The sequence below is a fragment of the Sardina pilchardus genome, chromosome 18 (genome assembly GCF_963854185.1).
Source record: "Sardina pilchardus chromosome 18, fSarPil1.1, whole genome shotgun sequence".
Lineage (NCBI taxonomy): Eukaryota > Metazoa > Chordata > Actinopteri > Clupeiformes > Clupeidae > Sardina > Sardina pilchardus.
The window spans coordinates 11,898,771-11,926,766 of NC_085011.1; the positions used below are offsets into that span (position 1 = coordinate 11,898,771).

The window sequence follows — 27,996 nt, forward strand, 5'->3', positions numbered from 1 at the left end:
CTAAATGAAATCAGGTCTGGTTCTGTAAAAGACCCTCTTGATATGAGTTGACTTTACATGTATGCATATATTTGTATCTATTTATTACATTTTTAATTAGTGCATGAAAATGCACTGTACTGTTCTATTGCAATTAGCAATGAAGCAATTCTGATTGGCTCCCAGAATCCTACAATCTGATTGGCTGTGAGAATCCTGCAATCTGATTGGCTCCCAGAAGCCTGCAATTTGATTGGCTGTTGGAATTCAGCAATCAGATTGGCTCACAGAATCCTGCAATCTGATTGGCTGTTTGAATTCAGCAATCTGATTGATCTGATATATACTTACATAATGTAAACTATGTGATTGTGCTCACATAAGAAAGTCAAGAAAACAAATGGCTATTTTTGCTTTGGAAAAAAAAAAAACATTGTGGATCTTTATTGAAGTTGCTTTATGTAAGCAAACAACACCCTGAAAGTTCAGACATCAAATAGAATCTACAATTCATAATATTACAATTTCCAGTCATTTGACAACCAGGCTTATGAAAACAGTTCACCTTGTGGACATTTTTGCTAATCATCAATTTATCAAAATAGATTATATTGTGAAGTAAAAACACAGCCACTGATTTCAAAATTGCGTATTCAACAATCAAAAAATATTTATTTTTCATCAAAGGTGATTGTTTCAGAAATACAAGTACCATTGATGGTAACAGATAGTGTGTGTACTAGATCTTTCAGAATGGCCATGCATTCAGTTTGAGCATGTAGTCACATTACAAAAAAACACACAAGACCGATAGTAGCCAAAAAAAATGGCCTCAACACAACCCACCTGACCACACAACACATCTAGTGAGATTTACTTATTTGTAGCGGTTGTGGACACATTTTGGTGTGCTGGGATCAAAGATTTCTTGCAAAGGTGGATCGGGATCTGTTAACTATCCATGCACTATTCATTAACGCTTGGGTGCCCTCCGACACACAATACTGGTAAAATCACATGTAAGGCTATGTACATGTTTCAGCTATGTAACAAATTAAAAAAAATCTATGAAATACACACTTTTGTCAATTTGACATTTTAGATAATTTCATGAAACCAAGGCTTGGTTTTAAAAATTGTCTCCCTTGCCCTAGGAGTAAGCTTTGGTGAAAATGCAGGAATGCAGAGCAGTTGTTTGGTCCCTTCAATAACCAACCAATCAGGGAAGGCCTCCATCATCTATTTCCTGTTTCCATCACAGTCCATTAGAGGCTCAGCAAAAAGCATAAAAAAGGCACTCCAACACTATGAAGGGTCCCACCAGGGAAGGTGGGCAGGTTTGTGCTCTTCCGACTATACCTCGTCTCTGAGGCTGGATACTAGAGAGGATCCCCCACACGACATAGTCTTTTTAAGTCTGAGGAAAATGTGAGGCGCCCTGGTCAAACTTCTTTATTTCATGGGTCTTCAAAAGAGGTACCGTTTTAGAGTCGAGGTGCTTGCATCAGTTGCTTCCCACACAAAAGCATACCGAAAATGTTATTTCTTCAAACTAAACATTTCACTAGATATCAAAAGCAACTGCTTTTATCAATTCTCACATGGTGTAAAATTCGGGAAAGCTGGATGCATAATTCATGCATTTTACAGTGAATCACATAATTGTTTTTTTTTTTTTTTTTTTTTTTTTTAAACCATGTGTTGATGTGTAGATGCAGAAATCTGATGAAAAACATGGATGTCTGGGAAACGCAAATCTCAAATAAACATTCAACGTCCCTCTGTACCTCACACCATAATTTTACTTATGGACCTCAAGAATACTAATCACATCACTTAAATACAGCCATCGGGACAACGCAGGAAAACATAACAGCACTACTGATTGGGCCTTGGAGCAGCATTCTGAGAAGAAGTCATGGCAGTGACTAGCCAATCAGTGACATTCAGAAGGTGGCAGGAATGTAGTCAACATTTACTGAGCGCTTGATAAGGACACCAATCCACGATTAATTTCAATGTCACTCAGTTGTGTAAACAGTTAGCTGTGGTGACCATGCACAGGTTTCTGCTGCTCTATAAACAGAAACTTTGCACGGGTGCCAAAATGTTCATACGTATCTATTGAGCATATCAAAATTGAGGTTGTTGACTTAAAAACAAAGACAAATATTTGTTAACATAAAAAATAATTTCATGACATTTGAATGGGGAAATTACAGTATTAAGCTTGTCGTGACAGGACGAACTCCAGTGTATTCAGTTAATGAGTGCAATAGTTATCATGTGCTAAGACAACAACAGTAGATGCACATATATCATGTGATACAAAGGTGCCAAGACCTAACCACCCACCAGAACAAATAGAATCAGCAAATGGAGGAAACTGCCACCACTGCCAGAACACCGTCTCTTCTCACAGACTCCACATCAGAGAACTACCCTTACATGTGTGTGTGTGTGTGTGTGTGTGTGTGTGTGTGTGTGTGTGTGTGTGTGTGTGTGTGTGTGTGTGTGCGTGTGTGTAAAAACAAATGACCTAAAGAGGATGTCTGACCAACAGAGCTCTTATGTGCAGCTATTTTGCAAACAGGTGGTACCTTTCACATAGTGCCTCTGACAAGACTGATAAGAACAAACAAACAAGCCGCAAAAAAAAAAAAAAAACAGAATTTATCAACCAATCTCACATTCATGTAGCTAATCTGAGGATTTAGATTGATTTTGCATGCTTTCTTCATAATCATCTCAAAAGGGGTCTCTAATTCATAACTAGCATGTGTAGTTCATAGTAGTCCTCTACTGCTACAATTGACCATATCTGAGGGGAGAGCTCACAGGCATCTTAAAGTTGTTGAGCTGCCATGCCAATGGTATCCTTCTGTTACTCTTGAGACTGGTTTGTCTTTGCCAAACTAATGCTCTCTCAGGCAATCACAGCTCCTGGGCACCATATAACAGAATGCTGAAGAACATGAACACTGTAATGAAAAAAAAAAAAAAAAGAGGTTTGTTCGATAATGTGGTGCATGCATAATGCCCAGTTCTTGGTTGTGACATATGATGTCCAAACAAAACAAGATAGATGAATGTACAGTAAGTGGCCATTTTGCCTGCCAAAATGGAATGTTGATCACTTCATCAGTTACTATTTAAAAATGTCTTTTTTTCCATATTAAATTACCTAGCAACGAGATACAGATATAAATAAAAAAACAAAAAACAAAAAAGGACAAGTACCACAAGAGAACTCCAGCAGCAAAGGCCTGAATGCAGATGAGTGTGCAGGCCACATGGAGATGGTCAAATTACAAACCAAAATCCAAACTGATCAAGGGGTCAGTTGGGGGATCCAGTGATTCTGACAAGAGAATGCTACGAGATGGCAGTCAGTTAGTGCTCCAGGGGGGAGGAGGGAGGGAGGGGAGGAGGGGGGGGGGGGGGGGGGGTAACGGAGAGAGGAGAGAGAGAGAGTGTTCCATATCTGGAACAGTCCGTCTTGCACCATGTGAGGCCTTTTCTCCACACTGGGAGGCCACTGTCTGGCAGTGAGCTCATTTTTGAGTCAACCCCTCCACTGCGCTGAGGCATGGAGGGAGGGACAGCAAAACACGCAGGCAGGCGGACTGACATACAGACAGACAGACAAGAGACACCGCAGCTTGTGTCCTCCTCACGAGAGGAACTCCTTCTCCAGCTCAAAGACTGAGGTCCGGTTGGGTCCGCTCTGGATGCGGCAGAGGGGGACGGTGCAGTCTCGCTTCTGGCCCTCCGTGTCCACGTCCAGCAGCGAGCGGCCCACCTTCACCTCGCTGGCCAGCGCCAGGCTCTGCGCCACGCTGTGCGCGCTCTTCTCGCCCGAGCTGTGGCCCAGCGAGTAGCTCTTGTTGCGGCCCTTCAGGAGGCCCCAGGCGTGCGGCCGGCCGCGCAGCGAGAGCGGACGCGGCCTGGCGATGACCGGCGGCGGCGGCTCGGGCTGGCTCGGCTTCTCTGGGGGGGGTGGCTCACGGTCTGGCTTCTTCTTCTGGGACGAGGATGTGATGCTGGTGGTAGAGGGTGGGCCGGTGGAAGGGTAGTGGCTGCTGGATGTACCGTTGGCTGGGGAGGACAAACAGTGCGGACACTTGGGCAATCACAGCAGGCCAAACAAACACATTGCTATAGTCTAGACTTAACCTAACAACACTGTAGCAGAATCGGGTGAAAAGAAAAAATACAGCAAATTCAAGCCTCTGCTTAGAGACTGATACGATGTTGGTGTACCCTACAAAAGCATTTTGATATGTTCATATGTTAATGCACATTGATATGCTTTGATACCTTAAAAACAAAGCAAAACAAAACAAAAACACACACACACACACACACGCACACCCTTACATACACCCCCCCCCCCCCACACACACACACACACACACACACACACACACGTTGGATGGCTCCCTCACCTGTCTGAGTGAGTACAGGGTTGCTCTTCCTCCTCTTCAGCAGTGAGCTGGGGGTGTGTTCAGGAGCGGCGGCGTCCATCTTGGCCAAGCTGGCGGGGGGAGCCTCCTTCACCGGGCTGGGTTCGGGCCCCTCGGAGTCGGACTGCAGCAGACACTTGGTGGAGTTGCACTCCGTGATGACCGACATGGACAGCAGGTTGACGGGCCCGGAGGAAGAGGACGATGACGAGGACGACGACAGCGCCGACGACGCCATCTCGTCTTTCCGGGAGCGACCCGCCCCGCCCGCTCCTCCTCCTCCTCCTCCTCCTCCTCCTCCGCCGCTGCTGGTGGGGGGGCTGGTGCTGCGGCGGAAGCGCGTGGCGCGCTGGAACAGACCCTCGCGCTTCTTGCGCTCCTCGCGGGGCTCCGGCTCCTCGCCTGCAGGGGGCGCCCTGACGTCCGAGCCCAGCGCCACCGAGGCCAGCAGGGCGGCGCAGCTGTGCAGGATGGCGTCCAGGCGCCGGCGGCCGGAGGCGCGCTTCAGGCTGTTGGTGGGCGTGTGCTGCGGCGTGGTGCTGGCCGTGGAGCTGGCCGAGGTGGCCGCGTCGTCGTGGTTCTCGCTCGCCGACGCGCTGCCCGTCGAGGCGCCGCCCCCGCCCTCGCCCTGCTCGTCCTTCCACAGAGGTAGATCGATGTACACCTGATTGGGGAACTTCAGTTGCTTTGGTTTGCCATCCAGGCCGTCAGCGGGACCGGCCTCCTCTTTACCTGAGCCTAACGGAAGTCAAGTCGACACAAGTCAAGCTTATTTATATAGCGCATTTCATACACAGAGGTCATTCAATGTGCTTTACATAAACCAACAAAAAACAAACAGTAATAGCAGATAAAAGCACAGGAACACAAAACACAATCTTCATTTTCTTTATCTACAGGACAGCATCTCAAACCCATACTGGTACTGGTACACCTGTGAATTACCCCATATATCCCATAAATGCAGCTGGTGCACCATTAGTCTGTTCAGACACTCACCCTGCTCTACAAACAGCGCTGCAAGGGGCACAGGCTTCTGGCTCTTCAGGAGGCTGGTGGACCAGGGGTTACTCCCATCAGAGAGGGGCCGCACTCTACCAAAAGGAATGTCACTGTTAGTTCACAGACATGGGCAGGGATTATGCATAAAATGTGTGCATTCATTGAATTGTTTTGCTTTGCATAGTTGTGCCAATGACCCCAACACAAGTCTTACTGCCCAACATTCAGACACAAGAAACCAAACAAATGAATCAAAAACAAAGCCATGACATCTGAACCCAACACAGGAGGTTCTTGGGGCCAATCCCATTTCTAATTTCTACCCCTACCCCTTCACCTTTCCCCTTGCCCTTGCTCATACCCCTCCGTTTGGAGTGTGCCTCTGAAAAATCTTCGCTTGGAGGGGTATATAGCCCTACCACTTTCCCCTACCCCTCTGCCTTAACGGAAATTGACACATCCCTACCCCTACACGTGAACGTGCAAAGTGGAGGGGTAGGGGAAAGGGGTAGAGCGAAGGGGTGTGAAGGGATTAGGCCCCAAGACTCTGCCGTGTCTTGCTGCAGCACTCACCTCTCGGCACAGGTGCCCCTCTCTTTGGTCTGGGCGGAGCTGGGTCCCCACGTGCGCCCCTTCTTCTTGAAGCCCTTCTTCACGTCCTCGAACTCCTCGGGCTTGTAGATGGTGCTCCGCCCCCATGTCCTGTTGCTCTCGTCCAAGGTCACTGCAACCACAGGTACATCAGTCAGACAGAGCTCTGGGTGAAGGGGGGGGGGGGAGCTCCAGAGCTCCACAGCCACAGGGGGGGGGGGGAGCCAGTTTATATGGTGCTGTTTTGTTAGTCTCCAATAGTAAATCAAAAACCACACGCTGGGATTAAGAAGCTTGATGAGTCAAGTGAGACCCCCCTCCACCATCCGCGGCATGTCAGGCGGGAAGACGTTTGGTCAGAGGAGCCACAAAACCAGAGTCACACACAGACTGCACTTACAAGTATATGCTGGGTCGCACCAAGCGTAACAAGATGGCGCCATTCATAGTCTTGCTAAAGTATCGCAGATCATTGCGCTTGCCCGATGTTCAGTAAATATTTTGGATGTTTGTTTGCTCTGGTAACCCAGCATGTCACTGTCCTGCAGCCTGTTTTGTGATGCTCATTATTACATTAGTCAGTCATGGGGTTTTGAGTTCAAGAGATCAACATCGTGGACTGACTTCCTGGAGTGAGTGGAGAAACATCCTGGCCAGGATTGTCGATACTATAAGCTCGGCCTCATACAAGAAACCAGTCCAAGGTTTTTGTTTAACTTCCTGAACTCTGAGAAAACTGCAACCAAATGATCAATGTTATTGTCAGTGCAATAAGCTAGCATTAGGTCCTCCTGCCACATCTGTGTATCACCACTGGGCAAAGGTTAAACACACACGGACGCACACACACGCACACACACACACGCACACACACACACACACACACACACACACACACACACACACACACAAAGGTGACCAAAGAGTCCCACAAAGCCACAGGTTCCTTGCCTTTCTTCCTAAAGCCACTAGGTGGAGTGCACTCGCTTGTGATATCCACATCCTGGTGGTACACATACATACTGTCCCTGCAGACTGTCTCAGTGCGTGTGCTGACTGGAGGAAGAGAACATTGTTACGCAACTCTGACATGGAACTCACCCGAGGGTCACGCTAGGGGTGACCCTGACGACTGGTCAGCAACAGCACCTGACTAGGATCCGTAAGACTCAGCTTTGATTGGTTATCAGTATTGAGTTCTTGCAGCAGTGAACAAGGGGGGTATGGTGGTTTGCCAAATAATTACTATGTTTCAATTTCTAGTATGGCTGATGCTCTGGGTGAAAACCAAGAACTAGACAACTTGCAAAATAAGTATTTTATTTAATCTACACTGCCCTCTACAGGCTCCAAGAGGATGTTCATCACTCAATGCAAGGCCATTGTAGAACAGGATTTTCAACATAAACACTGAACATATGTTCTACATCTGCAGTATTGAATAGGATAATCTGGAGTATTGCAATGTGTACATCAACAACTTCACTCATCCTTTAAGTATTACCACACTTAGCAAACCTAATGTTTGCATTACTATGAAACTATGAGCAGCTAAAGTAAGCAACAGCTACGAGCAATAAAATGGTGAACTAATTCTAGAATCATATTGAAATCTAAATTCTAACTGTTGTTAGGATTGCTATTGCAGTACTGGTCTACGCTACAGGCCTGAGTGGGAGGTGGAGGTGGGCACTCACGCTGGATGGCGCGCAGGCGAGGGATCATGGTGGGGCTGCTGGGGGGGCTGGAGCTGGTGCTGTTCAGGCTCCTCCTCTTGTCCATGGAGGGCGAAGCCTGGACCGTGATCTTGTGCTGGAAGTCTGTGAGGAAACGTTGAGAACACAAATATGAAATACTGCAATACAAAATAATGATGCGATGATGAGCTCCATACTACTGCAGACTGTGTTAGATGTGGGTGCACTTTTTTGTCTCAGGAAAAGTAATTACTTAACATTGTCCATCACAGTGCTCGAGAGAGTTTTTTGATGGAGGAGTTTTTTCTAGGTCTTTGCATTTGTCAGAAGGAGTTAGGCTAAGTTTTCCTTGGCAGGATATTCACAGACTGACTGTAAAAAAAGTGGACTCCCGATAATTATCCGCCAATACAAATGTCTGGCTGGCAGATCTCCACAGAAAGGTTTCACCACGGCACAACAGAACTGTTGCGCAAACTTGTACTTGTGTACTTGTCCAGACAGCCTCAGAAGCACACCTTCAGCATCAATATAAAAACGCACGACTTAACCCTCTGCCCACGCAAGGCTGCATCATCATGGTCATTAACTCGCCCACTGGCTTCCTCTCTGGACATGGAAAAAGTGAGGTTTCCTGTGTTGCATCACTTGTATGACTATGACCAACAATAAAAACCCAGCCTTGTGGAGTGTTGTACAGCTTGACCATAGAGTGCAGCCTAAGAAGCAGGAGCGTGTTCACATGTTGTTGACATTCCTATGAAAATTCGGAATATTTGTAATTCTGTGTCAAAAGGACGTCATATAAAAACATGCACGGAAAAGCCCGGCGTACCACACTGTAGTACTGAAGCAATATTTTATTTCTTCCCCAGTTAAGACGTCTTGCCATTGCATCTCCTGTCGCGACATTAAGAGTGGTCACTTTTTTAACGGGCCCAATCCCCTGACCGTCCCCTGAGCTCACCTGAGGGGAGGCTGATGCGGTTGCCGTCCTTGAGCTTGAGTCGGCTGCGCTTGAACTTGCCCTTCCTCTTCTTGACGTTGGGCTTGTCCTTGTTGAGCTGGAAGAAGAGGATGTTGAGCTCGCGCTCCAGCACGTTGATCTCGCGCTCGGCCAGCTGCTGCTCCCGCCGCTTCAGCAGCTCCTCGTGGGACTTCTGCTGCAGCGCCGCCCGCGTCAGCTCCTCCTCGCGCGAGCGCAGCTCCTGACCACCGCCACAGGAACGGGACGAGATGAGACAGGACACGAGAGGGACAAGACAGGACAGGACAGCTTGGTTAGGGATAGAATTCTCCAAAAGTTGGGGTCAAACAGGTGGTCAGCAGATATCACAATCAAACACATATCTGCTTGGTTAGGCTGAAATTTGGACACTGGAGGTGATCTTCATGATAAACATACAAAACTAGGAGAGGTCATCCTAGTTCATCCTAGTGATCTTCCAGGTACATAAATCAGTTACTACCAAGAGGTCAAGAGGTCAATGCCACTTATTCCTCACCCACTGCAATTCAGGAGGCATACATTTGCTTTCAAGACTTTCAACTCACACAAAAAGCATCCATTTAGGCGGGCATCACATTAGCCAGTGGCAAGCGGCAGCGGCAAGCGTAACGCAACGCTCAGACCATAATAATAAATCCAAAACATTCTATCTCATTCCTAAGTTCAGTCTTTGTTGCTACGTTCTTAGACGAATCTGATTGGTCAAAATACCTAAACATTCTAAAACTGATTGTGATGAGCCGAGCGTTGCGCTTCAAAGTTGAACCAAGTTCAACTCCCAGTTTGCTCAACACTAGCGTTACGCCAGCGTTGTCACCGATCCGCTGCCGAACCATAGAGAACTATAGGAAACCTGCCGCTTACCGCTGGCTAGTGTGATCCCCGCCTTACACATCATTGATCCTACTCCTTTAAGGCTCAAGACAACTCATTAGTTGGACGAACGTTTCAATTAAGTTCAACTCAAAACATCACTGAAATATTACACGATCAATAGAACAAAATTCGACAGCAAGTTCATATTAATTGCCTCCAATTATCATCCTCTGTGGGTTTTAATATGTGGTATGTGCCCTCTCAAAGTTTTGCATAGATAGGAAAAGTAATAAACATTAGCTTAATGATACAAGGTCATAAAATGATAACATTTTACAAGTCTACCTCAATTGGCATGCTTGACCAGGACCGAAGTGTATTGAAGTCAGGCATTTGTAATGGGATAAACAACAAAACTTTCCCCCTTATTATACAGGCCTAAGCTCTCCATTAACAAGCCTTCACAGCTGGACTGTTGTCACAAGGAGGGAACACAGGGAGTTAATGTGGATGTCAGTCTTGGTAATGAAGACCAATGTGTGATCAAGTGTGTAAACGTGCGACAAAAAAAACGTTACACTTGAGAGTCTTTAGGTATCACGTGCAACATTGTTACTAGTATCCATGGGATCTAAAAATAGCCCATCAGGAACAATAGTTATTTCATAACACTCAAGGTTGAAAAGGGAGGCAACTGTCAACTGCCTGAAACCACAGTGAAGGCCGAGCAAACCTGGCCTCAACTGGGATGCATTTCAGAAGATTTTCTGACGCTATGCGGCATACGGGGCAGCTCATTCACCTAGGGCCACGGATCACTGGCTCAGAGAAAGAAAAAAAAAACAGCAGCCAGTTTCAGTTCCGGCAGCCCCAGGGCCAAGCACTCTGGTTTCTCTCCAACACAACTGATCACAAATCAGCGCGTGACAGACTGTGAACGTACTCCTGACAGCTCACACTGAACTGATTCAGACCTAGTGCTTTATGGGTTGAATAAGACCATGTGATGTCACCCATTTGAAGGCTTTCAGAAAGCACTACCTGCATGAACCATCAGGAATGTTGAACGGTTGTTCCTCACCCACCTCTACCACCAACATGAGGTGCCAAGACAACACGAGAGTGCAACAAGCGCTGAAAAGTACCCAGAAAAAAAAACACTAAAGAATTACGAAAGAGAAAAGAGTAAAAAGAATTACAGACAACACATTACAGTGGTGGTGCTGACAACATCTCGGTACTAAGGACCTCAGTACCCCTACCCACCCCCTACCCCCCTTGTGCAAACACAGTAGCTTAATCCATGGAGAATGACTTCTCTCTAAGCAGATTTTACTAAATTTGTTCACAACCCTAGAAAAGGTGAAAGGATTTTGTTCACTGTAATCACCTTTAACTTACAACCTTCCAAAAGAGCAAAACTCTTCTTACGGTTGCTGACAAGGATTCATCTCAAGCACGCAAGTGGACGAGAGCGACTTGCCGTCGACTGAAGGGACATTCACTGGAACAGATGCACAGATTTTCTTTTTTTTTTTGCAGCCTGCAACAGAACTTGCCAAGTTTGCCTCTTAACAATTGAGCTGAATGTGCAGAAAAGGCACATTCTTTGCTCAGGCAATTGGCAAATCCCCATTTGAAATAACGAGCAAGTAAGAGGGTGAGCGGCTTATGGAATTAAGCACGGGAAACGCTGCTTAAACCATTTGGCTGCTAATGGCTCGCATTTGTTAAGCCGACGATTAACTCACTTGCACAAAAACTAACCAATTAAAAGCAAAGGCGATCAAAATACTAGGGCTTCCAGATTTAATCTGTTACAGAGAAACAGTCCTTAATTGACCCAAGGGGGCCAAACGCCTGTAAACACTTCGACTGAACTACACCAACTTATCAATACTTTGATCCATCTTAGGAAACATTAATTTCTTAATGGATTCGTTTGGGGCACAGGAACGTGTTCTTTGAAACTCTAGCACTGAAGTGCACCTCTGCTGATAATGCGATATGCCTTCTTATCTAAATGTATGGTCCATTTTCCCAGTTTGAGTGTGGGAAAAGCACTGATCAAATATTAAGATGAATGAAATGCAACTGTTGAATAAAGAAGTGTTGGAAGATAAGCACAGTGGAGTAGAGGCAATGTCAGCCACAGTGCTGGGCCAGTCGGCACGTAGTCCATGGGGGGAGACTGGCTCACTTGTTACTCTTGTGTCCCCATTTGTGATAAACGTGACCACGGGCTGCATTTTCTCTGGCTTGCTGCCTTAACAGAGGCCTTCACCAAGAATAGTCAGGGACTAACAGCTTGCTGTGCAACACAATACTAGGACACAATCAAATCATAAAATGGAGAACCTTACAGTACATTGGGGGCTGATTCAAGCAGAGTGAGTGAACTCAATGAAACTCAATACAACTGAAGTACAATTCAACAACACAGACCTTAATTGTCAATGGCAAAAGAGGAATGAACAGAACAAGAAGTACAAGAACACAAACACCATTCATCCAAAATGAATGCAATGCATGCAGACTAAAAACAAACATCAACGACAAGGGTTGGCACTTTAGCCTTTGGTTGTTTACCCTCCAGTCCTCATACACAGTTCCAGTTTTTTTGTGCAATTTTTTAACCATATGGTTACCTCCACCAGAAGGGCAGTCTGGTTACGCCTACATGAAAAGTACACCCAGGTGGTAGCCTTAGTGTGCACAAATTATTTCCTGCAAACTCTGTATGAATTGATGTGCACAATCCAATTTTAGTTACCAAAAAAAAAAAAAGAAACTAATTGTGTCACATTGTCCATTCACACATCAACATCACGCTAACATCAGCCTTCCTAGAGCATGGAGATAGAATAACAGAAGTATTCCAACCCAGTTACAGCAAAGACTCTGCTCTGTATCCATTACAAAGAATCAATGGTCACACTACACTAAATACAACACTAAATGTTTAGGACCCTGAGCTGACCTTCTCCTTGGTGCGCAGCTCGTCGAACATCTCCTGGATCTCCACTCTCCAGTCCTCCTGCATGGAGTGGAAGGAGTCCTGGGGCATGGTGGCCATCACGGCCTCCTCGATGGCCGTCAGCTGCTCCAGGATGGCGGAGAACGACGGACGGATATGGGGGTCCTGCTCCCAACACTCTGCACACAGAATGGACGGTGCCCATTTACATAAGATTAGTGATCAGTGCTGAACTCATTGCTAAGGACTGTGTTTACTTGAAGGGAAAACATGCGGCTTAAAGCACAAATGTTGTATACAGTATGTGTGTTGTTTTTATCCTAAGTTTGATAATGCATGGCTTTTTTCTTCATACGTAATTAAAAGTAATCAAACCTGACTTGTTGAATTCATTAGCTACTTTTCCACCATGACATATGTTTGCAAATACTTCCATTAAATTAACTTCATGACTTGGCGGTCTTTCAGACCATTTCTTTAATTAACTTTGGGTCAAGTGGTGGGGTGGGGTGTTGTGCATCCTGTTGGGGGTTGTTGTGACGACTACTACAAACCTTCCATAAGCTTAGCAAAGGGCTCTGGGCAGGTGGAGGGAATAGGGAGGGTGAGTTTGTTCACGGCCACGCCATAGGCCACAGCCAGCCCATCGATCCCTCGATAGGGAACCTCCCCAGTGAGCAGCTCCCACAGCAGAACCCCATAACTGGCAGGGAAAAGAACGGAGTCACCACACAATGTCACCATTCAAGGACTTGGACAGAAATGTTACCAGTTTTTTCTCATAATAATACATTAATTCTACTACTAATAAAGCAATGGAGCACTAACATCATTGCACATAAGTGATGTTAATATAATAGCACAATGATGGCTCCTATAATTTGCACCCATGATCTGGCGGATATAGAGTCACAAGTGTATCATACAAACTTTACATGGCCTTAGTGACTTTTCCTGATAAGCGTACCACACACATGCAAATGTATACATTTAATGGAATATGCATTGAGACAGAAGTGAACTACAGGAGTAGGATTAACACCAGAGCCATGTTTTGTTTTTAAAATTCTCCTTGAAGTTGATGCATATGAGGTGAAGCATACAGTACTTCAGCTTTCAGTCACTGGTGGGGTGCAGAGCAGACTCACCTCCAGACATCACTGCCCTTTGAGAAGAGCGAGGACTTGATGACCTCGGGTGCCATCCAAGAGTAGGTGCCTGCGGCGCTCATCTTGGTGGTTTTGTGCCACTCTCGTGCCAGACCAAAGTCTGTGATCTTCAGAGTCTTCCGGCCGATGTAGTCATTCTCGATTTTTTCAAGTAATAAAACTGGAGGAGATTGGATGAGGAGAAGGACAAAAACAAAGTGAGAGAGATATTACGAAATAATGCAGAGACAGATACAGGTAGAGGGAGGGAGAGAGAGAGAGAGAGAAAAGGAGGGAGAGAGAGAGAGGGTAAAGTTTAGACACACAATAAAACACATCCCAAGGTCCAAAGTCGTTCAGTGACTTGATAATTAGGTTAAAGGTAGGTATAGTGTATCGGGACTTCCCCTGCAGGTGCCTTGCATTCTGCACATACAACTGTCCCCACCTCTGCGTAAGGAAACACCTACACGAACCCCTTTAATTGGATACACACTGGAGAGATAAAAGGGATCGATTGCTCTATGGCAACTGTTTGTTCTTGGGCTTTGGAGTGTAATATTAATTTCAGTACATGTGATCCATTGGCACGGAGCCTCTTCACTCATGACTAACAATATAAAAATGCAGGGAGCGCCTGTTCAGTTACACCGCCCATATTTACCAAGCACATTCTTTATGATCATAACATGATATACTGGGATCAAAATACTATACTAGCACGGCAGTCTGATGTGTAGTAACTACACATGAGGGAAGACAGTAGATCTGACCTACTTGGCAAACAAGGTGGGATGAGCAGGATGGGGGGGGGGAATATATATGAAAAATAATGTCTATTAATACATTTCTGCTGTTGTCCTTGACAAAGGTTTCTTGTGACAGAAACATAACAAACACATGACAACAGATGGACTGGGGTTGGGGGGGCTCTTCCTACACCCCTGTCTCCGAGTGTTGATGGTTAATTAACATCTATTACAGCACAGTCCAAGATAAGACCAGCACAAAGACCTTGACTCCAATGCTCGTGCCCAGAACCACTAGACAAGACTATAACCACAAAGGCAAAGGCCTGGCAGGGGATACATACAAGGCCAGTCAACGCACCACCACACTATCTTCTCTCTGTCTCTTACACGCACAAACACACGCACGTACGCACACACACTGTCCTCACTGTGTAGGAGAGAAAATAAACACTGTTCAGATTAAAGGAGTAAGGAGGATGTCAGAATCGCTATTTTCAGCATAAAGGCCTTGACTTTCTTTTCCTTTCCTCTTTAGGGCCATTTTGTTTTACCTCAGAATCTGACCCATCTTATCTATCCCCACGCATCAGTTGCAGCCACTCAGCCGCCTCCATCTGAAAGCTGATGCCTAAGTTCTCTGGGACAAAGATTGATGCGTGGACTATCTAAACAGCTGTGGTTCATACTCTGTTCTTAATGCAATAATATGTCAACACTTTTATTGAGGGGAAACTACAAATGCTTTAATTGTATTTTAAAACCAGTTTTACTGGTTTGGCACTGATTTGAGAATGCAGGCCTCACAACATCCCGGCTAATTCGAGCAAAACATGCGCATGAGGAAGTCCCGGTTACAGTCATTCCAGAACACGTTAATGCGTTACCATGGTTTGATATCAGGGATGCCAAAAACCGCATGCCTGCATGGCAAAGGTTTACCACCTCCTGTTTTATACTGTGTGAAGTGAAACTCTGAAGAGGTACTGGACTTTTGTCCAAGACATATATACAAAAATGGGTATACATGGGTAGTGGAAAATAAATAAATAAATAAATAAATAAATGCGACTACCACCTCACTCAATGAAACCATCAAAAAAAATTGAAACTCTTCCTTTAACTTGAAGTCTCTGAAAGTATTGAAAAATCTACAAACATATGCCACATTCCCAAGTGGATCTCCTAGGAAATACTGGCATACTGGCATTGCACACAGCATCTACATGCAACAGTGATCATGGTGAACATCAAGGCAGAATTACTGGAGTGTGAATGTGACAATTAGGCTCTTCATTTTAAACACAAATAAACAAAGATAAGTCATACATTTGGTGCCAGATTTAAAAAAAATTACTGTAAATTCTGGGCAGATCCAAGTGGACATGATCAGTCAGGAGTGGTCTAGATACTCTTGTCATAGAACTTTTTTTTTTTTTTTTTTTTTTAAATCACACCCCACAGTTCAAACCCTCTGAAGCGACCAGCTCGAGAGTGGCCCTTCGATCCTGGAGGGGGTCACGATACCTTATAATCCCACCCCACCCAGCGCTGTGATGAGCTCCCCTTTGAAATAGGAGAGGAGGCTCATATGTCTGGCCCTAGAGGCCCTCTGGCATCCATCTTAATGGCACAAGGTGGGGTGACTGACTACAGTCTGGGACCTGGCCGGGGCTTTACAGCACAGGTGGCAGGAGGTTGAACAGGTAGTTCACATTAGTTCAGCTTCTACAGTAGCTTTAAAATAGTGACCACTTATTAGCAGTCAATGAATACTTCATTGGAACATCCACAGTGGGAATAGTACTGTACATGTTCTAGTAACAGTGACCTTCCTCTTGCTGTTGATTTGACTGGTGGCGTCCATGGTCATCTACTAAGTCTTAGAGGAGATTTTGGTGTTTGGGTGAAACAAAAACACTGACCACAAACATCCTTCTAGTCTCTGTCAAAAAGTGTAACTTTTATCTTCTGTAGCCACAGAGCTCTGACGTAAATGAGTTGAAGAGCATCCTCCTACACGGATCTCCTCCCACTAGTAAAGCTGGTCTATTTTATCACACCTTCACCGTCTCCTTTTTCACTTCTGCAAAGTGCATCCTGTTGCTACGAAAAAGTGTTATGAAAAAAAAGGTCACTGTATTATTTTTAGCAGGCTTGCTTCTTGTTTGGAATGACCAGGGAAACTTTGCAAAATATTTTAAAATTGAGATATCTAGTAGAATATTTTGAATGGCAATAGTCCATACTTAAATAAAGTCATTTATTGAAAATAGTGTTATACTTCTTTCAACCATGAAATATCAGCATCTACAAGGACTGGTTGTGCTAGATGCTGCTTACGGCCAGCATACTGTAGGTTCCTGCTACTTGGACACTTAAAAGTAGATTATATTCAGTAAAGTAAAAATTATGGAGTGCTCATGTCCCTTGGTTTGTTTGTCCCACACCTAACTTCACAAAGCAAGCTACAGTTTCGGTTTCATTGTAATGATATCAAGGTTATAATTAAACGTCTATGTTCACAAACAGCAGCATATCCACGATAAATCCTGAGAAATGCAACCCGGCTACACAGTTTAAACCGTAGATGTCAGATGAAAGAAAACTGTCAGAGGAAGACTGTCTGAAATACAAAGCCCTGAATTAACTTTAACTACCCCTTTCAGCCCACACAACTAGGGTTGGGCATCGATAACCGGTTCCGTCTTGGAACCGGGTTTAACTTATCAATTCCATCGACATCGTACGTCTTTTTTGTTATCGATTCCCTTAACGATTCCCTCAGCCTGCATGACGTCGGACCTTTTCCGGTTTTCCTGAAATTTTGTGTTACTACACGCCCTCTGCGACGACTCATACTACAAGTCAAATCGTGTAAGGGTAGTAATACCAGCAATATGTTAAAACATTTGTCCGTGAAGCATGGATTAAGCTCCAAGAGTGTCATGTGTTTGACAGACTACGGAGGGGTGCTAACGTTGCCCGGTCCAGGGCTCCAGAGTGTATGCGCCCAAAATGTTTAAGAGTGTGCCTGAAAATAATTCTAGGTGCACCTGACGCTGCTCGGGTGAAAGCATACGTTTCCTTCACGAGTTTTAATTGTAGACTATGCGTGCAACTTTGCCAAACTGTTTAAGTAACCCCCTTGGCCCACTCTCTCTCCCTCTCCCTCTCTCGTGCGCGACACCCTTCCCTCGACATGCACATTCACAATCGTGAAAGCAATGACGCATAGAAGACAACTAGCGACATTATAATTAATTTCGGTTAGCATCATAGCGTAGGCTACTGCACAAATTTGATTCAAACTCTTGCATTCAAGTTGACTGATCATCTCAATGTTTTCCAACTCTAAGACTCAAAAGGGCCTGTCCCAAGGAGACAAAGTATTAGCCTACCTTGCAACTTAAACACACGTGGGGAAACTGAACAGTCCAACCAGTAGACTAGCTAGCCAACTATGCTACTTTGTTTACAATTTGAGGCTTCAAGCCGACAGCTGAATTAAAGAGGCAGAGTTGTAATATGAATAGTCATGAATGTCATGAATATCAGAAATGTCAGCAGTAGGCTATAGATTAGAATATATAAAGAATTATATTATATTATATATATACACTGTAGGCTATACATCTTTATAATTCTTTATAAAGAATATGTATATTCCTTATTGTGTTTTAAATAAAGACAAGCTTTTTCTACGCCTTAATGTTAAAAAATCATTCACATTATATGAAAGGAGAGCGATAAAAGGTGACCTTTTGGCGTTAAAGGCGATGCAATGAAAAATGTGGGTGCACCTACATTTTTTGGGAATCGATAAGAGAATTGATAAGGAATTGGATTGATAGGCAGAATCGATAATGCCATCGATATTGATAAAAACTTATCAATACCCATCCCTACACACAACGCGGCTAGCAGCTTTATAATCAAGACCTAAATATTGTCTATCTATAATGGCATAATCCTATGCTAAGACTATGTAACCTACATTTCTTAAACACCAACTGTCCAAGCTCACTGTCAGTTTACTACAAAAACTGTTGTAGAGGGACCAGTTTGAGTTTGTCTAGGCCAAACTATTTTTTACATATTCTTCATGCAGCACGACAAGACATTGCTAAAATCTAATATCAAAAGAGGTCTATTGCTGACCATTGCCATAAGAACAGTGCATAAACTGCATGAGTTGCATTAGCATAAGAGCACAATACCCTGACCTAAGCTATAGGATATGCAGGAAAAAATGATAATGGATCATCTCAAGACCTCTTTAGTACACTGGTAACAAAAGTGTAGCTTAGGCCAGTTGTTCATCTCATAAAGGGAGGCAATTATTGGGAGGGAACATGGGGAAGGGGGGGGGGGGGGTCACCTCTCGATCAGCTACCAAGCTCCACTTTCTCCCGCCCCCATCTCCTTAGTGCAGATATTTACGGTGGCCATTCCACAGAGGCCGGGAAATCACCTTCGCCACAATAGCAACCATTGAGGTGCGCTGGCTACGGCTGCCACAGCCTGCCATTGTTCTGCATGAGACCCACTTAGACTGTGTGTGTGTGTGTGTGTGTGTGTGTATATGAGAGTGTGTGTTCAATGCGCACGTCTTTTAGAGTGTGCGGCCAACATGCTTGGGATTCCTTGCACCTTTCAATTGGCGCGCTCGAAACTACAAAAAGTGTGCTATGAACTCCTGGCTCTGGGCCAAGTTTCAATGACAGGCAGCAATATGCTAACACGGTCTTCTATCTTCCATCCATCTGGCTCCAAACTAAGGACAAAATAATCTGCCTCTGCTTTTAACCAGGGCAACAGCAAGACCAGTGGCAGCCGTAACAGGAGAGGGAGAGTAGCTGCTACTGTGGGGTGGGGGTGGGGGCTGGGGTGGGAAGATTAGATATAATGAAAATAAGCCTCTCAGAACCCTGGAGTTGGGGGCATTCTTGAAGAAGACGGTTACCAAGCAACCGGTGCTTGACCACTCCATTGTGAAAACTTATGTTAAGCTTTTTGGCCTCTCATTAGTAGAATTCCAGAGAGCGAGGCATTAAGAGATTAAGGAATGCACAAACACACAGTCCTGTTTGTGTGACTTCTCGTCACACACACACACACACACACACACACACACACAGACAACCCAGATGGGCCGCATGAGGTGCGGCTTGAGCATCTGGGTCCCAGCTCTCGGTGTTGTCCTTCAGTTTGAAAAAAAAAAAGAACCTCCCACACAATGCATCTCTGGCCAATGAATAGCCAATGGGGTTGTGTAGGGCTATTTGTTGTTTGCGGTTTCCTGACGAACAGAGCATTAAGTAAAAGCTCAGCCCCCCCAGTGGGTGGTGCATTCACTGGGACTCTGGGCAAACATGCTATTTTTTCAATTAAGCTTGGCAAGCTAGCACTGTTGATTGTCACAATCGTGTGGAGAGGCAAACAAACTGACTTGCGTTAACAGTGACTTTGCTAGGCCCCCACCAAGTCATTCAGGCTCCTGTGTCTGTCTACGGCAACTCTTTTTCACCCACTAAAGGGGCAAGCAAAGTTCAGACAGAGATGAATTTAAAATTTGACTTGACGGGAAAACAGCATCGGGCACAACGGTGGCAACACTGCCTAGTGCCTACTGAAAGATGCAGAGCTATCGTGTTCAATTTCACAGGCAGACAACATCCCCTCCTCTCTCTGGCTAATGTCCACGGAGTGAGTGGCCTTCACTGTGCAGGCTCCCGCTTAACTGGATTCTACGGGACTCCAATTCCACGAAACAAGAACCTGATAAGACAAAGACACATACTGTAAAAGTGATAGACTACACTGCGCCCGAATCGTGTTCCAAAGCGACACTGCCAACGTCTCAAACAAGTGGCTACGTGACCCCCCTTCCATCTGTCGAGAACACAGTGAACATTTCAAGTGGCTGCATTCATTGATTATTTAAAACAATTAGCCAAGTTACTCTTGGAAACGTAAGCAAGGTCCCCTGCATGTGAACTTGCAGTGCTCAGAAATCAGAGTCTGGAACGGTCATCAGGAAAGGACCCACAACTGATTTTGAAAATGACCTGCACAACACCACAACCTACGTGTTTTCACAAACTACTGACAGTCCAGTCCTCACCAAGAGAAAGGCTCAAAAAAAGAGATTTAAAGTTAATTGTCCAATGGCCTGCTGTCCAGTAGTAATGTCTTTCACATGATTTAGTTAAGTTTCCCTCATGCATGCAAGATCTGCAAACTACAGTATTACTAGGCCTATCAAAGATCATCACTGGGATAGTGGGAGAATATTTCTGAGATGAAATTGGTTACATTTGTAATTATTCCTTTTGTAAATGTCATGGCAATGCATCCAAACTGACTTAGTTAAAGAACAGAAGGACTGCACTAGTACTACTACACTACATCACACGCAACAGAGAAATGATGTGACTCCCAAACTGGATCCAACACTTCAAGCCAATGCTGTATCTCGGGGATTTAAATGAGAGCCAACTTTCATTTCAGAAGAGAGACCAGCTGAACAAACGGAGACCTCATTTCACGTCCACTTAAGCACCCCCCACGCCCCCCAGCCCAAAACCTCCCACTTGCTTCTGTTGCTTTCCAGTGTTCGCCAGCTGACCTAAGATCAACACCCCCCCCTTCCCCCCACTCCTCACCCCGGCCTCAGGGCCCCACACCCCATCATCTGTATCCAGACTGGTCGAGAGCTGTTGCCACGTGTATTAGGAGAAACAAGTCATGACATCCTCGCTCAGTGAAAAGGCCCAAAACACCTTTATTTACTTAATGGGGCGGCCTGGGGATACAGTAGGGGGGCAGTGTTACTAATTTGGCTGCCGTTTGTTTCTTTTTTATATGGGTCATGATTATTGGGGTACTTAAAAAATGCAAAAGTCTTTATTTTTTCCTGCTGGTTTTAGTGCCATTAGTCAATCACGATACCTTTAGGGTGTTTCCTTAAAATGCCCCCCCCTCCCCGGCCTCATACAGTGCAACTTAGACCAAACTTATCAGTTTGATACATGTCTATACTCTGAAGGTCTTTACAGAGAGGTTTGATCCATCATTCATAGCCCAATGTATTTTATCCATAAAAACTAAATACAATTTGACATGCCTAATTTGCATATTTAAACAATTGTCTGAAAACTTTATAATACAGAAAATCTTTGTGTGAGAAAACAAATGGGAAATGGTGATTCAATGGTGATGTCTATTAGTTAAACATTTGACCCTATTCTCACTAATACAGCAAAACCAAATGAAGAAACTACTCAGAAAAAAATTGAGACTTTCCTCCAAGTTCAAACACTTAAGCCAATACTCCAATCACTCTTTAAAAAGCACAGAACTACAAAGGTCAATAATATTTCTGCTTGAGGAAAAAGTAGGCCTAGGGCCTTATAAAAGCCCAACTCAAGTTAAACCATCCAACCAACCAGGGTACGGAAGGAAGCGAGACTTAAAACAACAACAAGCTATTCTCATCACCTATTGTCAGCAGCAAGCATTAACACATAATCCACCAGAATACAGTTTACTATGCCTATACAATGGTGGTCAGTATGTTTTATATTGTAATAATACATGTGCCTCATGGACAACGCCTGCTGATTCACTGGGCCATTGTGGCCATTTTCACAACACACACTGTCTCCACCCTGGGCAGGGGCGTAAAACAAATGCAAACATAAGATTTTAACACCAAAGTCACACTAGTGCTGGGAAACGTATCATCCAACTTAGTTCTATTAGGCTTAAGAGTTTGAAGACAGCAAAGAGTTTGAAAGCAGTAGGCAACACTGGTTGGAGACGAGTTACCTGCAGTAACACAGTAGATGATCATTGCTACAGCCTAGGCTGTAACGTACTGTGCAATGTTCATTACATATTGCACAAAGTCAAGCTCATTTATGATTGATAATACACTCTTATTCTCACAAACGCCAATGCTGTTGTGTATCTTAGTGCTCATAAGAACTGGGTAAAGATAGTCCCCTGAAAGTCCAAGTAGTGTCAGGTAACACTCTCACAACAGAATTATGTCCTATAATGACAACCCATAACTCAAATAACCACCACGGTTTGGTCTTCTGCCAATGGTCAGTCAAGACCTCTAACCTCAGCTGACCTTGGTCCTCGTAGGAAGAACGGTAAGATGGCACTTCTACTGTGCCACTTTAGCAAAGCTTTCATACCATGTTGACCCCAGACCCTAAGCATCTGTGACTGGAACAACAGTCACATTGTTGGGAAGGTCCTAAGCATGGCTAGCCTCCATAGTACCCAGACATAATGGCTTCAATTAAAGGTGCAATCCCTGAGCCCCTCCCAGCAGGTTTCATTGATTAAAACACAGCCTATACTAAACATAGCCTGTGTGTAGTGTTTAATGTGCTGCCTACAGTATGCAGCAACTGCTATGTGCTATGGTGAGTTTTACTGCTTTACTGACAGGGATTGTCTACGTTAATCAGTTTAGTAAAAACAGCAGAGCGCTGGCCTATAACTAATGTGCCTAGCTGCCTACAAGGCATCTTTTTTACATATCTGCAGAGTTATTCTGCCTGAACTTCAAAACTACATAGCCTGCCCAGCTAGTGGGAACAACAGTGCTGTGTACCATATACCATCAAGTTTAAAATTGGCAATCACCCAACCAAGGTCCAGCCATACACCATTATTAAGGGTGGACCGTCACGTCCGATTCTATGCCTAGTACCGTAATGTCCTGACTATAAGCCGCGGCTTTTATATTGATTTTGCAAAATTTCTTCCGCTATGAGGTTAATACAGGGGGGCAATTAATATGGTGTCAATATGGTTTTGTTTCTTTTAACTTGCATAAAACACTGCCCTGTGGCTTATATGTGGGAAATTACTTTATGGAATAGCTGAATCAGAATTTCTCAAAATGCTACACAATATTTGATGGGGAGGGGGAGCAATTTGTGCATGCAAAACGTATTATTTCCTGTATGCATATGTGCGTGTGTGTGTGTGTGTGTGTGTGTGAGTGCTTGTGAGAGAGAGAGAGTGAGAGAGAGAGAGTGAGTGTGTGTGTTTGTGTCAGGGAAAGAGAGAAATAATGAAAAAGAGAGAGAAATAAAGAAAGACAGAAATACAGAAAGAATGGGGGAGATAATCTAGTTGTTGAGCGAGAGAGAGAGAGAGATATTTCATTCTGTAGCAAGCCAAATATGACTTCCAAATCACAGGTATCATACAAGTAACTCTGTGAAAGTGAATCTGAAGAAGACCACACGGTCGAAACGTAATTCTGTGCCAAAAGAAAATAAACCACAAAGAAGGATTTAAAGTGTACAAACTCCCTTAAGTATGACAACAATCCCTCACAAAATCCTGGTGTGAAGTTGAAGATGATCCAAACACTAGTTGCCCACTAAAACACACCTCAAAAGGTAATACATTCCTGTATGCTGTTGAACATGGAGTGATTCATTAAGACAACGTTAACTTTTAACTATTTTAGTGGTGAAAGAAATTAAGAGTTAAAAGAGTCAATATCTCCGAATTGTACTGCCTAACAAACCAAACAACTAGTGTGCCCATGATAACACTAACAGTGCAGTTCCCACATTTACTACAGAACAAGTTTATCGGCCAACATTGGTATTGGCCAATATTGGCCTTGTTGACTGATATCAGCAAATTTATGGCAGTGGCTGATGTTTATCTGTTATGTTGCATCAGTTCTACACAAGGTAAATGTTGCGCTACAAAGGCCTTAAAAAGACTTGAAAATGGTTCAGTTATTTTCTTTTTTGAATATTTTTGTTTCCACTTTACCAAAGGGTATAATTAACAAGAAAAGCTAAGTAAACAAACAAAGAAAAAAGGATGGTATCTGCATCGGATATTGGCCAAATTGTTATTTTATGCACTGGTACCAGCCCAGAATTTCACAATCAATGCATCCCTAACAGATTCTTTAATGCACACGAGTCTGCTCATGTGTTGCCTGAGCATACAGGGTAAGTGCCTAAATAACAGTCCACCCGTATAGAACATATTATCATACTAAATGTACACCAGAAAAATCATGTGGTAATTTGGTTGTCTCTACCCTCCCACGTGTGTATGACGTGCTACAAGTGACTAGCTATCACATAAAGCTAAAGGACAACTTGATGAAAAGACTCTCTCGTTCTCTTTGTGGTACCACCAATCTGTGACATGGGCTAGTTTGTTTTTCTGTGTGACGAAATGCAAAAGGCAGCATAAAGGTAAGAGGGCAGAAGGAGATAGAATGGGTCAGTGAGACAACACCCATTGCTGAGAAATGTGTGGATGATGATGGCAAATTTATTTATTGCCTAATTTAATCCAAAATCTAGAACAGAGATCTCAACCTCTGGCTGAACTCATTCACTAAAAAGTTAACACACCAAACAGCGAATGGGTGCGTTACCTCAAAGACTTTCCAAACAGATATGCTTTTGTGAAATCTTGTTTGGAGCTAAAACGGCATTCACAAGTCCAATGACTATACCTTCTTTGCAGGTAGGGAAGCCGTGGTTGTCAGACCAGCTTTTTTGTATAGACACTGAGGGGTCTCTTTTGCTGGAGGGGCCTGTCCCAAATAAGAACAGGTGATCCCTTAACTACAAAGCCCCTTTTCATCCTGCTAACATCCATCACATTTATAGGCTCTCTGTCAGGATAAGATTGCACTCCTTTACTACAGGTGACAACGCTGTAAAGATCTGTCTGTTATTCGCCCATTAGTTCTCATTGAGTTTTCAGTGATTGTGTTACCTGCAAAGATAATGTTCAACATCACCAGACTGGACTCTTTTCACTCTACTAGACACACTGACTACTTAAATGAAGCTATGCAAGTTGAGTCTATATATCTCCATCTAGATCATAAAGCTAACAGCAAACCAATTACATTTCATGACATGAAAACTAAAAGGCTCTCAAAACACTTACAATTTCCACTCAAAAACACCATTATACACACAAAAACCCTTCTTTCATTGAGACAATGTTCTTGTCACATAGCATTCTTTTTGAATGGAGAAAAAACAAGAGCATAGCCTAGTCACTTCCCTCAGCACCACTAGTGTGTATAAATGTACAAATAAACAATATTAGGCAGAGGAGCTAAATATAGCAACGAGACCAAGCTATAGATGTACTACCAATACCTGGGGGTAGAAGTTTGTCATTCATTTCAAGGAGTGAGCATACGCTACTGTATACCTGTAGTACCTCCAAAATAAAGTCTACTGAGACGAAATGTGACTAGACCAACCGATAGAACAGATTCAATATAGTGCCAACATTTACGCAGTACTGCCAAAGATTATCAAGCAATGTGTTATTACTTTGTGTGTCTTTACAGAGCACAGGAGTCATAATAGACATTATCCAAGTTATGCCAATCATCCTGATGTACCTGGGAGTTGGTTCTATATAACTCAAACTCAGACTCACACGCGGCAGCTCCTCAATTTCTGTCCATCTATGGACTTGAGTGGAAAAGGGTATGATGTGGCAGGTTTATGGTAACATCAGACCGAACTGTATTGTGAAACAAATCACAAGGTGCAGTGTAGTTCACATACAATAACGAACAGTTAATCATTCATCCACTCATTGCAAAAAGCGCATTCCTTAGAGTTGACACCTTGATATAAGAAGCACTAACACATGCCTGAGTGCATGTTTGCAAAGAGATAAGGTGGCAATGAAACAGGCCTTAGTCCTACTTTGTGAACAATAAGGCAATCCAGGAAAGTGTTTGTGAGCAAGAATGCATGTGTTTGTGTGTTTGTTTGTGTGTGTGTGTGTGTGTGTTTGTTGGTGTGTGTGTGTGTGTGTTTACTTACTGTTGCTAGATTTCAGGTCTCTGTGAATGATGGGGACTACTGCTTCTTCATGAAGATAGTGCATGCCTCTGGCGATTTGAACAGCCCAGTTCACAAGAATGTGGGGGGGTATCCTTCTACCAGCCAAAGCCCGGTTCAATGTTCCACCACGAGCATATTCCATAACAAGACACAAGTTCGGCTCCTCTAAACATACCCCTTCAAGCTTTATGATAGTGGAATGCTGTAGCATGGAAAACAGTTTTGCTTCTTGTTTAACACTGTTCGCAGTTGCAGTAATGTCTTCATCGGGGTCCTGTCGAGCAGCCTTGACAGCAACCTCTTGGTCCTTCCATGTTCCTCGGTAAACTTTACCGAAACCACCAACTCCGATGATTTCTTCTAAAACTAATTCACTGAAAGGGATCTGTACGGGGGAAGTCGGAACATTCTCCCGCACCCCCACCGTGCCACCGGCGGGAAGTCTGTGAATGGCAGGCTGAAAGGTAACATAATTAGCAGGAAAGATGCCGACACGGTGATTGATTTTGCCTGTCCACCAGCCTTCGTCACCCGATATTGCGGCATCTTTGGACAGTACCTCAACCACGTCCCCACGCCGAAGACTGAGCTCGTCTTCTCCGCTGGGCTCATAGTCGTAGACAGCCGTCCACAGAGATCGAGGACATGAGGGCGTAGAATGAGCCCAAGATCTGGCAGTGGGGGACTCTGTCCAGGCATGGTCTCCACTTTGGATCGGGCCTCCTTCACCATTTAGAAAACCACCCTTGGGAAGATCCATGTCTCGGTGTCTGTCGCCGCACCATAAGGTGCTTAGTTGTTGGTGCAAATTGTAATTAAATATAGCACTGCGGCTATTATCGTATGGCTTCAAAAGGGAAGGCAGGACATTTATAAAAAAGACAACAAAAACTGAATCTCATAGAAACGTTAAATAGATCAGCAAATCTACATGACTGGTGGCAGGTGGCCTCTGCCTCCACGTAGCCTATCTAGAGTCGCAATGTGTCTTTGTATTGTACCGTCAAGTGTTTGCTAACGCTAAAAAAAAATACACAAGTATGACTGTGCTCCAAATACATAACGTAGTCGAAGACTTCGGCTAATTCAATGTACCAAGGTGTTATGGGTGATACATTTCACGTCATGTAGTATTTACATTTAGACATAATACTAGTTCTCTTGCTGGTTTTGAAATTCTTGCCATTAGGCCATGATGAAGAATTATCCATTGAACGGAGGTTTCTGGTTCGGAAGTGCAACAACGTTAAAATTAGACGTCTTCCCTCACAACCAATGACACAAACTTTATCATAAAACTTAGCTATTCCACAATTCAATGAATAACCAAGTGATTGAAATATACATTTTAGCACGATTCAACAAACGATGAGCTAGCCACTCAGGCTAACGTAAGTTCACACACTTTTTAAAAAGTTTACGGTCAACCTGTAGGGTAGCCTACATTGACAGCTTAAAACTAACAACAAGAGTTATGCAAAAAACTTGTTTGACGTTTTACCACGAGGATATCTGCTGTCTTCTCTTAGCACTCCAAAATGTCCCAAACTAACTCCTGAATTGAGACCGACTTAAAAATCCCATAACGATGGATTCGGCAAGTTGACTCAAAACAATCCACACTGCGCCGCCATCGCTCCCAGACTCCACCGACCCGTCTGACCAGGAGAA

General features: G+C 44.1%; 1 protein-coding gene across 2 annotated transcripts; it reads right to left on the reverse strand.

The window, feature by feature from the left end:
- Positions 1–392: 392 nt before the first annotated feature.
- map3k21 (mitogen-activated protein kinase kinase kinase 21) lies at positions 393–27,975 on the reverse strand. 2 transcript variants are annotated; one of them, XM_062519214.1, is made up of 11 exons: positions 26,305–27,975; positions 13,686–13,866; positions 13,092–13,240; positions 12,541–12,716; positions 8,703–8,943; positions 7,736–7,858; positions 6,990–7,094; positions 6,021–6,171; positions 5,445–5,539; positions 4,428–5,183; positions 393–4,077 (listed from the first exon to the last, which is right to left on the reverse strand). In XM_062519214.1, the coding sequence occupies exons 1-11, from the start codon at positions 27,083–27,085 to the stop codon at positions 3,653–3,655; spliced, it is 3,183 nt and encodes a 1,060-aa protein (XP_062375198.1). In that variant the 5' UTR covers positions 27,086–27,975; the 3' UTR covers positions 393–3,652. The 2 variants fall into 2 exon arrangements, with proteins under 2 accessions (XP_062375198.1, XP_062375199.1); XM_062519215.1 differs by lacking the exon at positions 6,990–7,094.
- Positions 27,976–27,996: the final 21 nt, after the last annotated feature.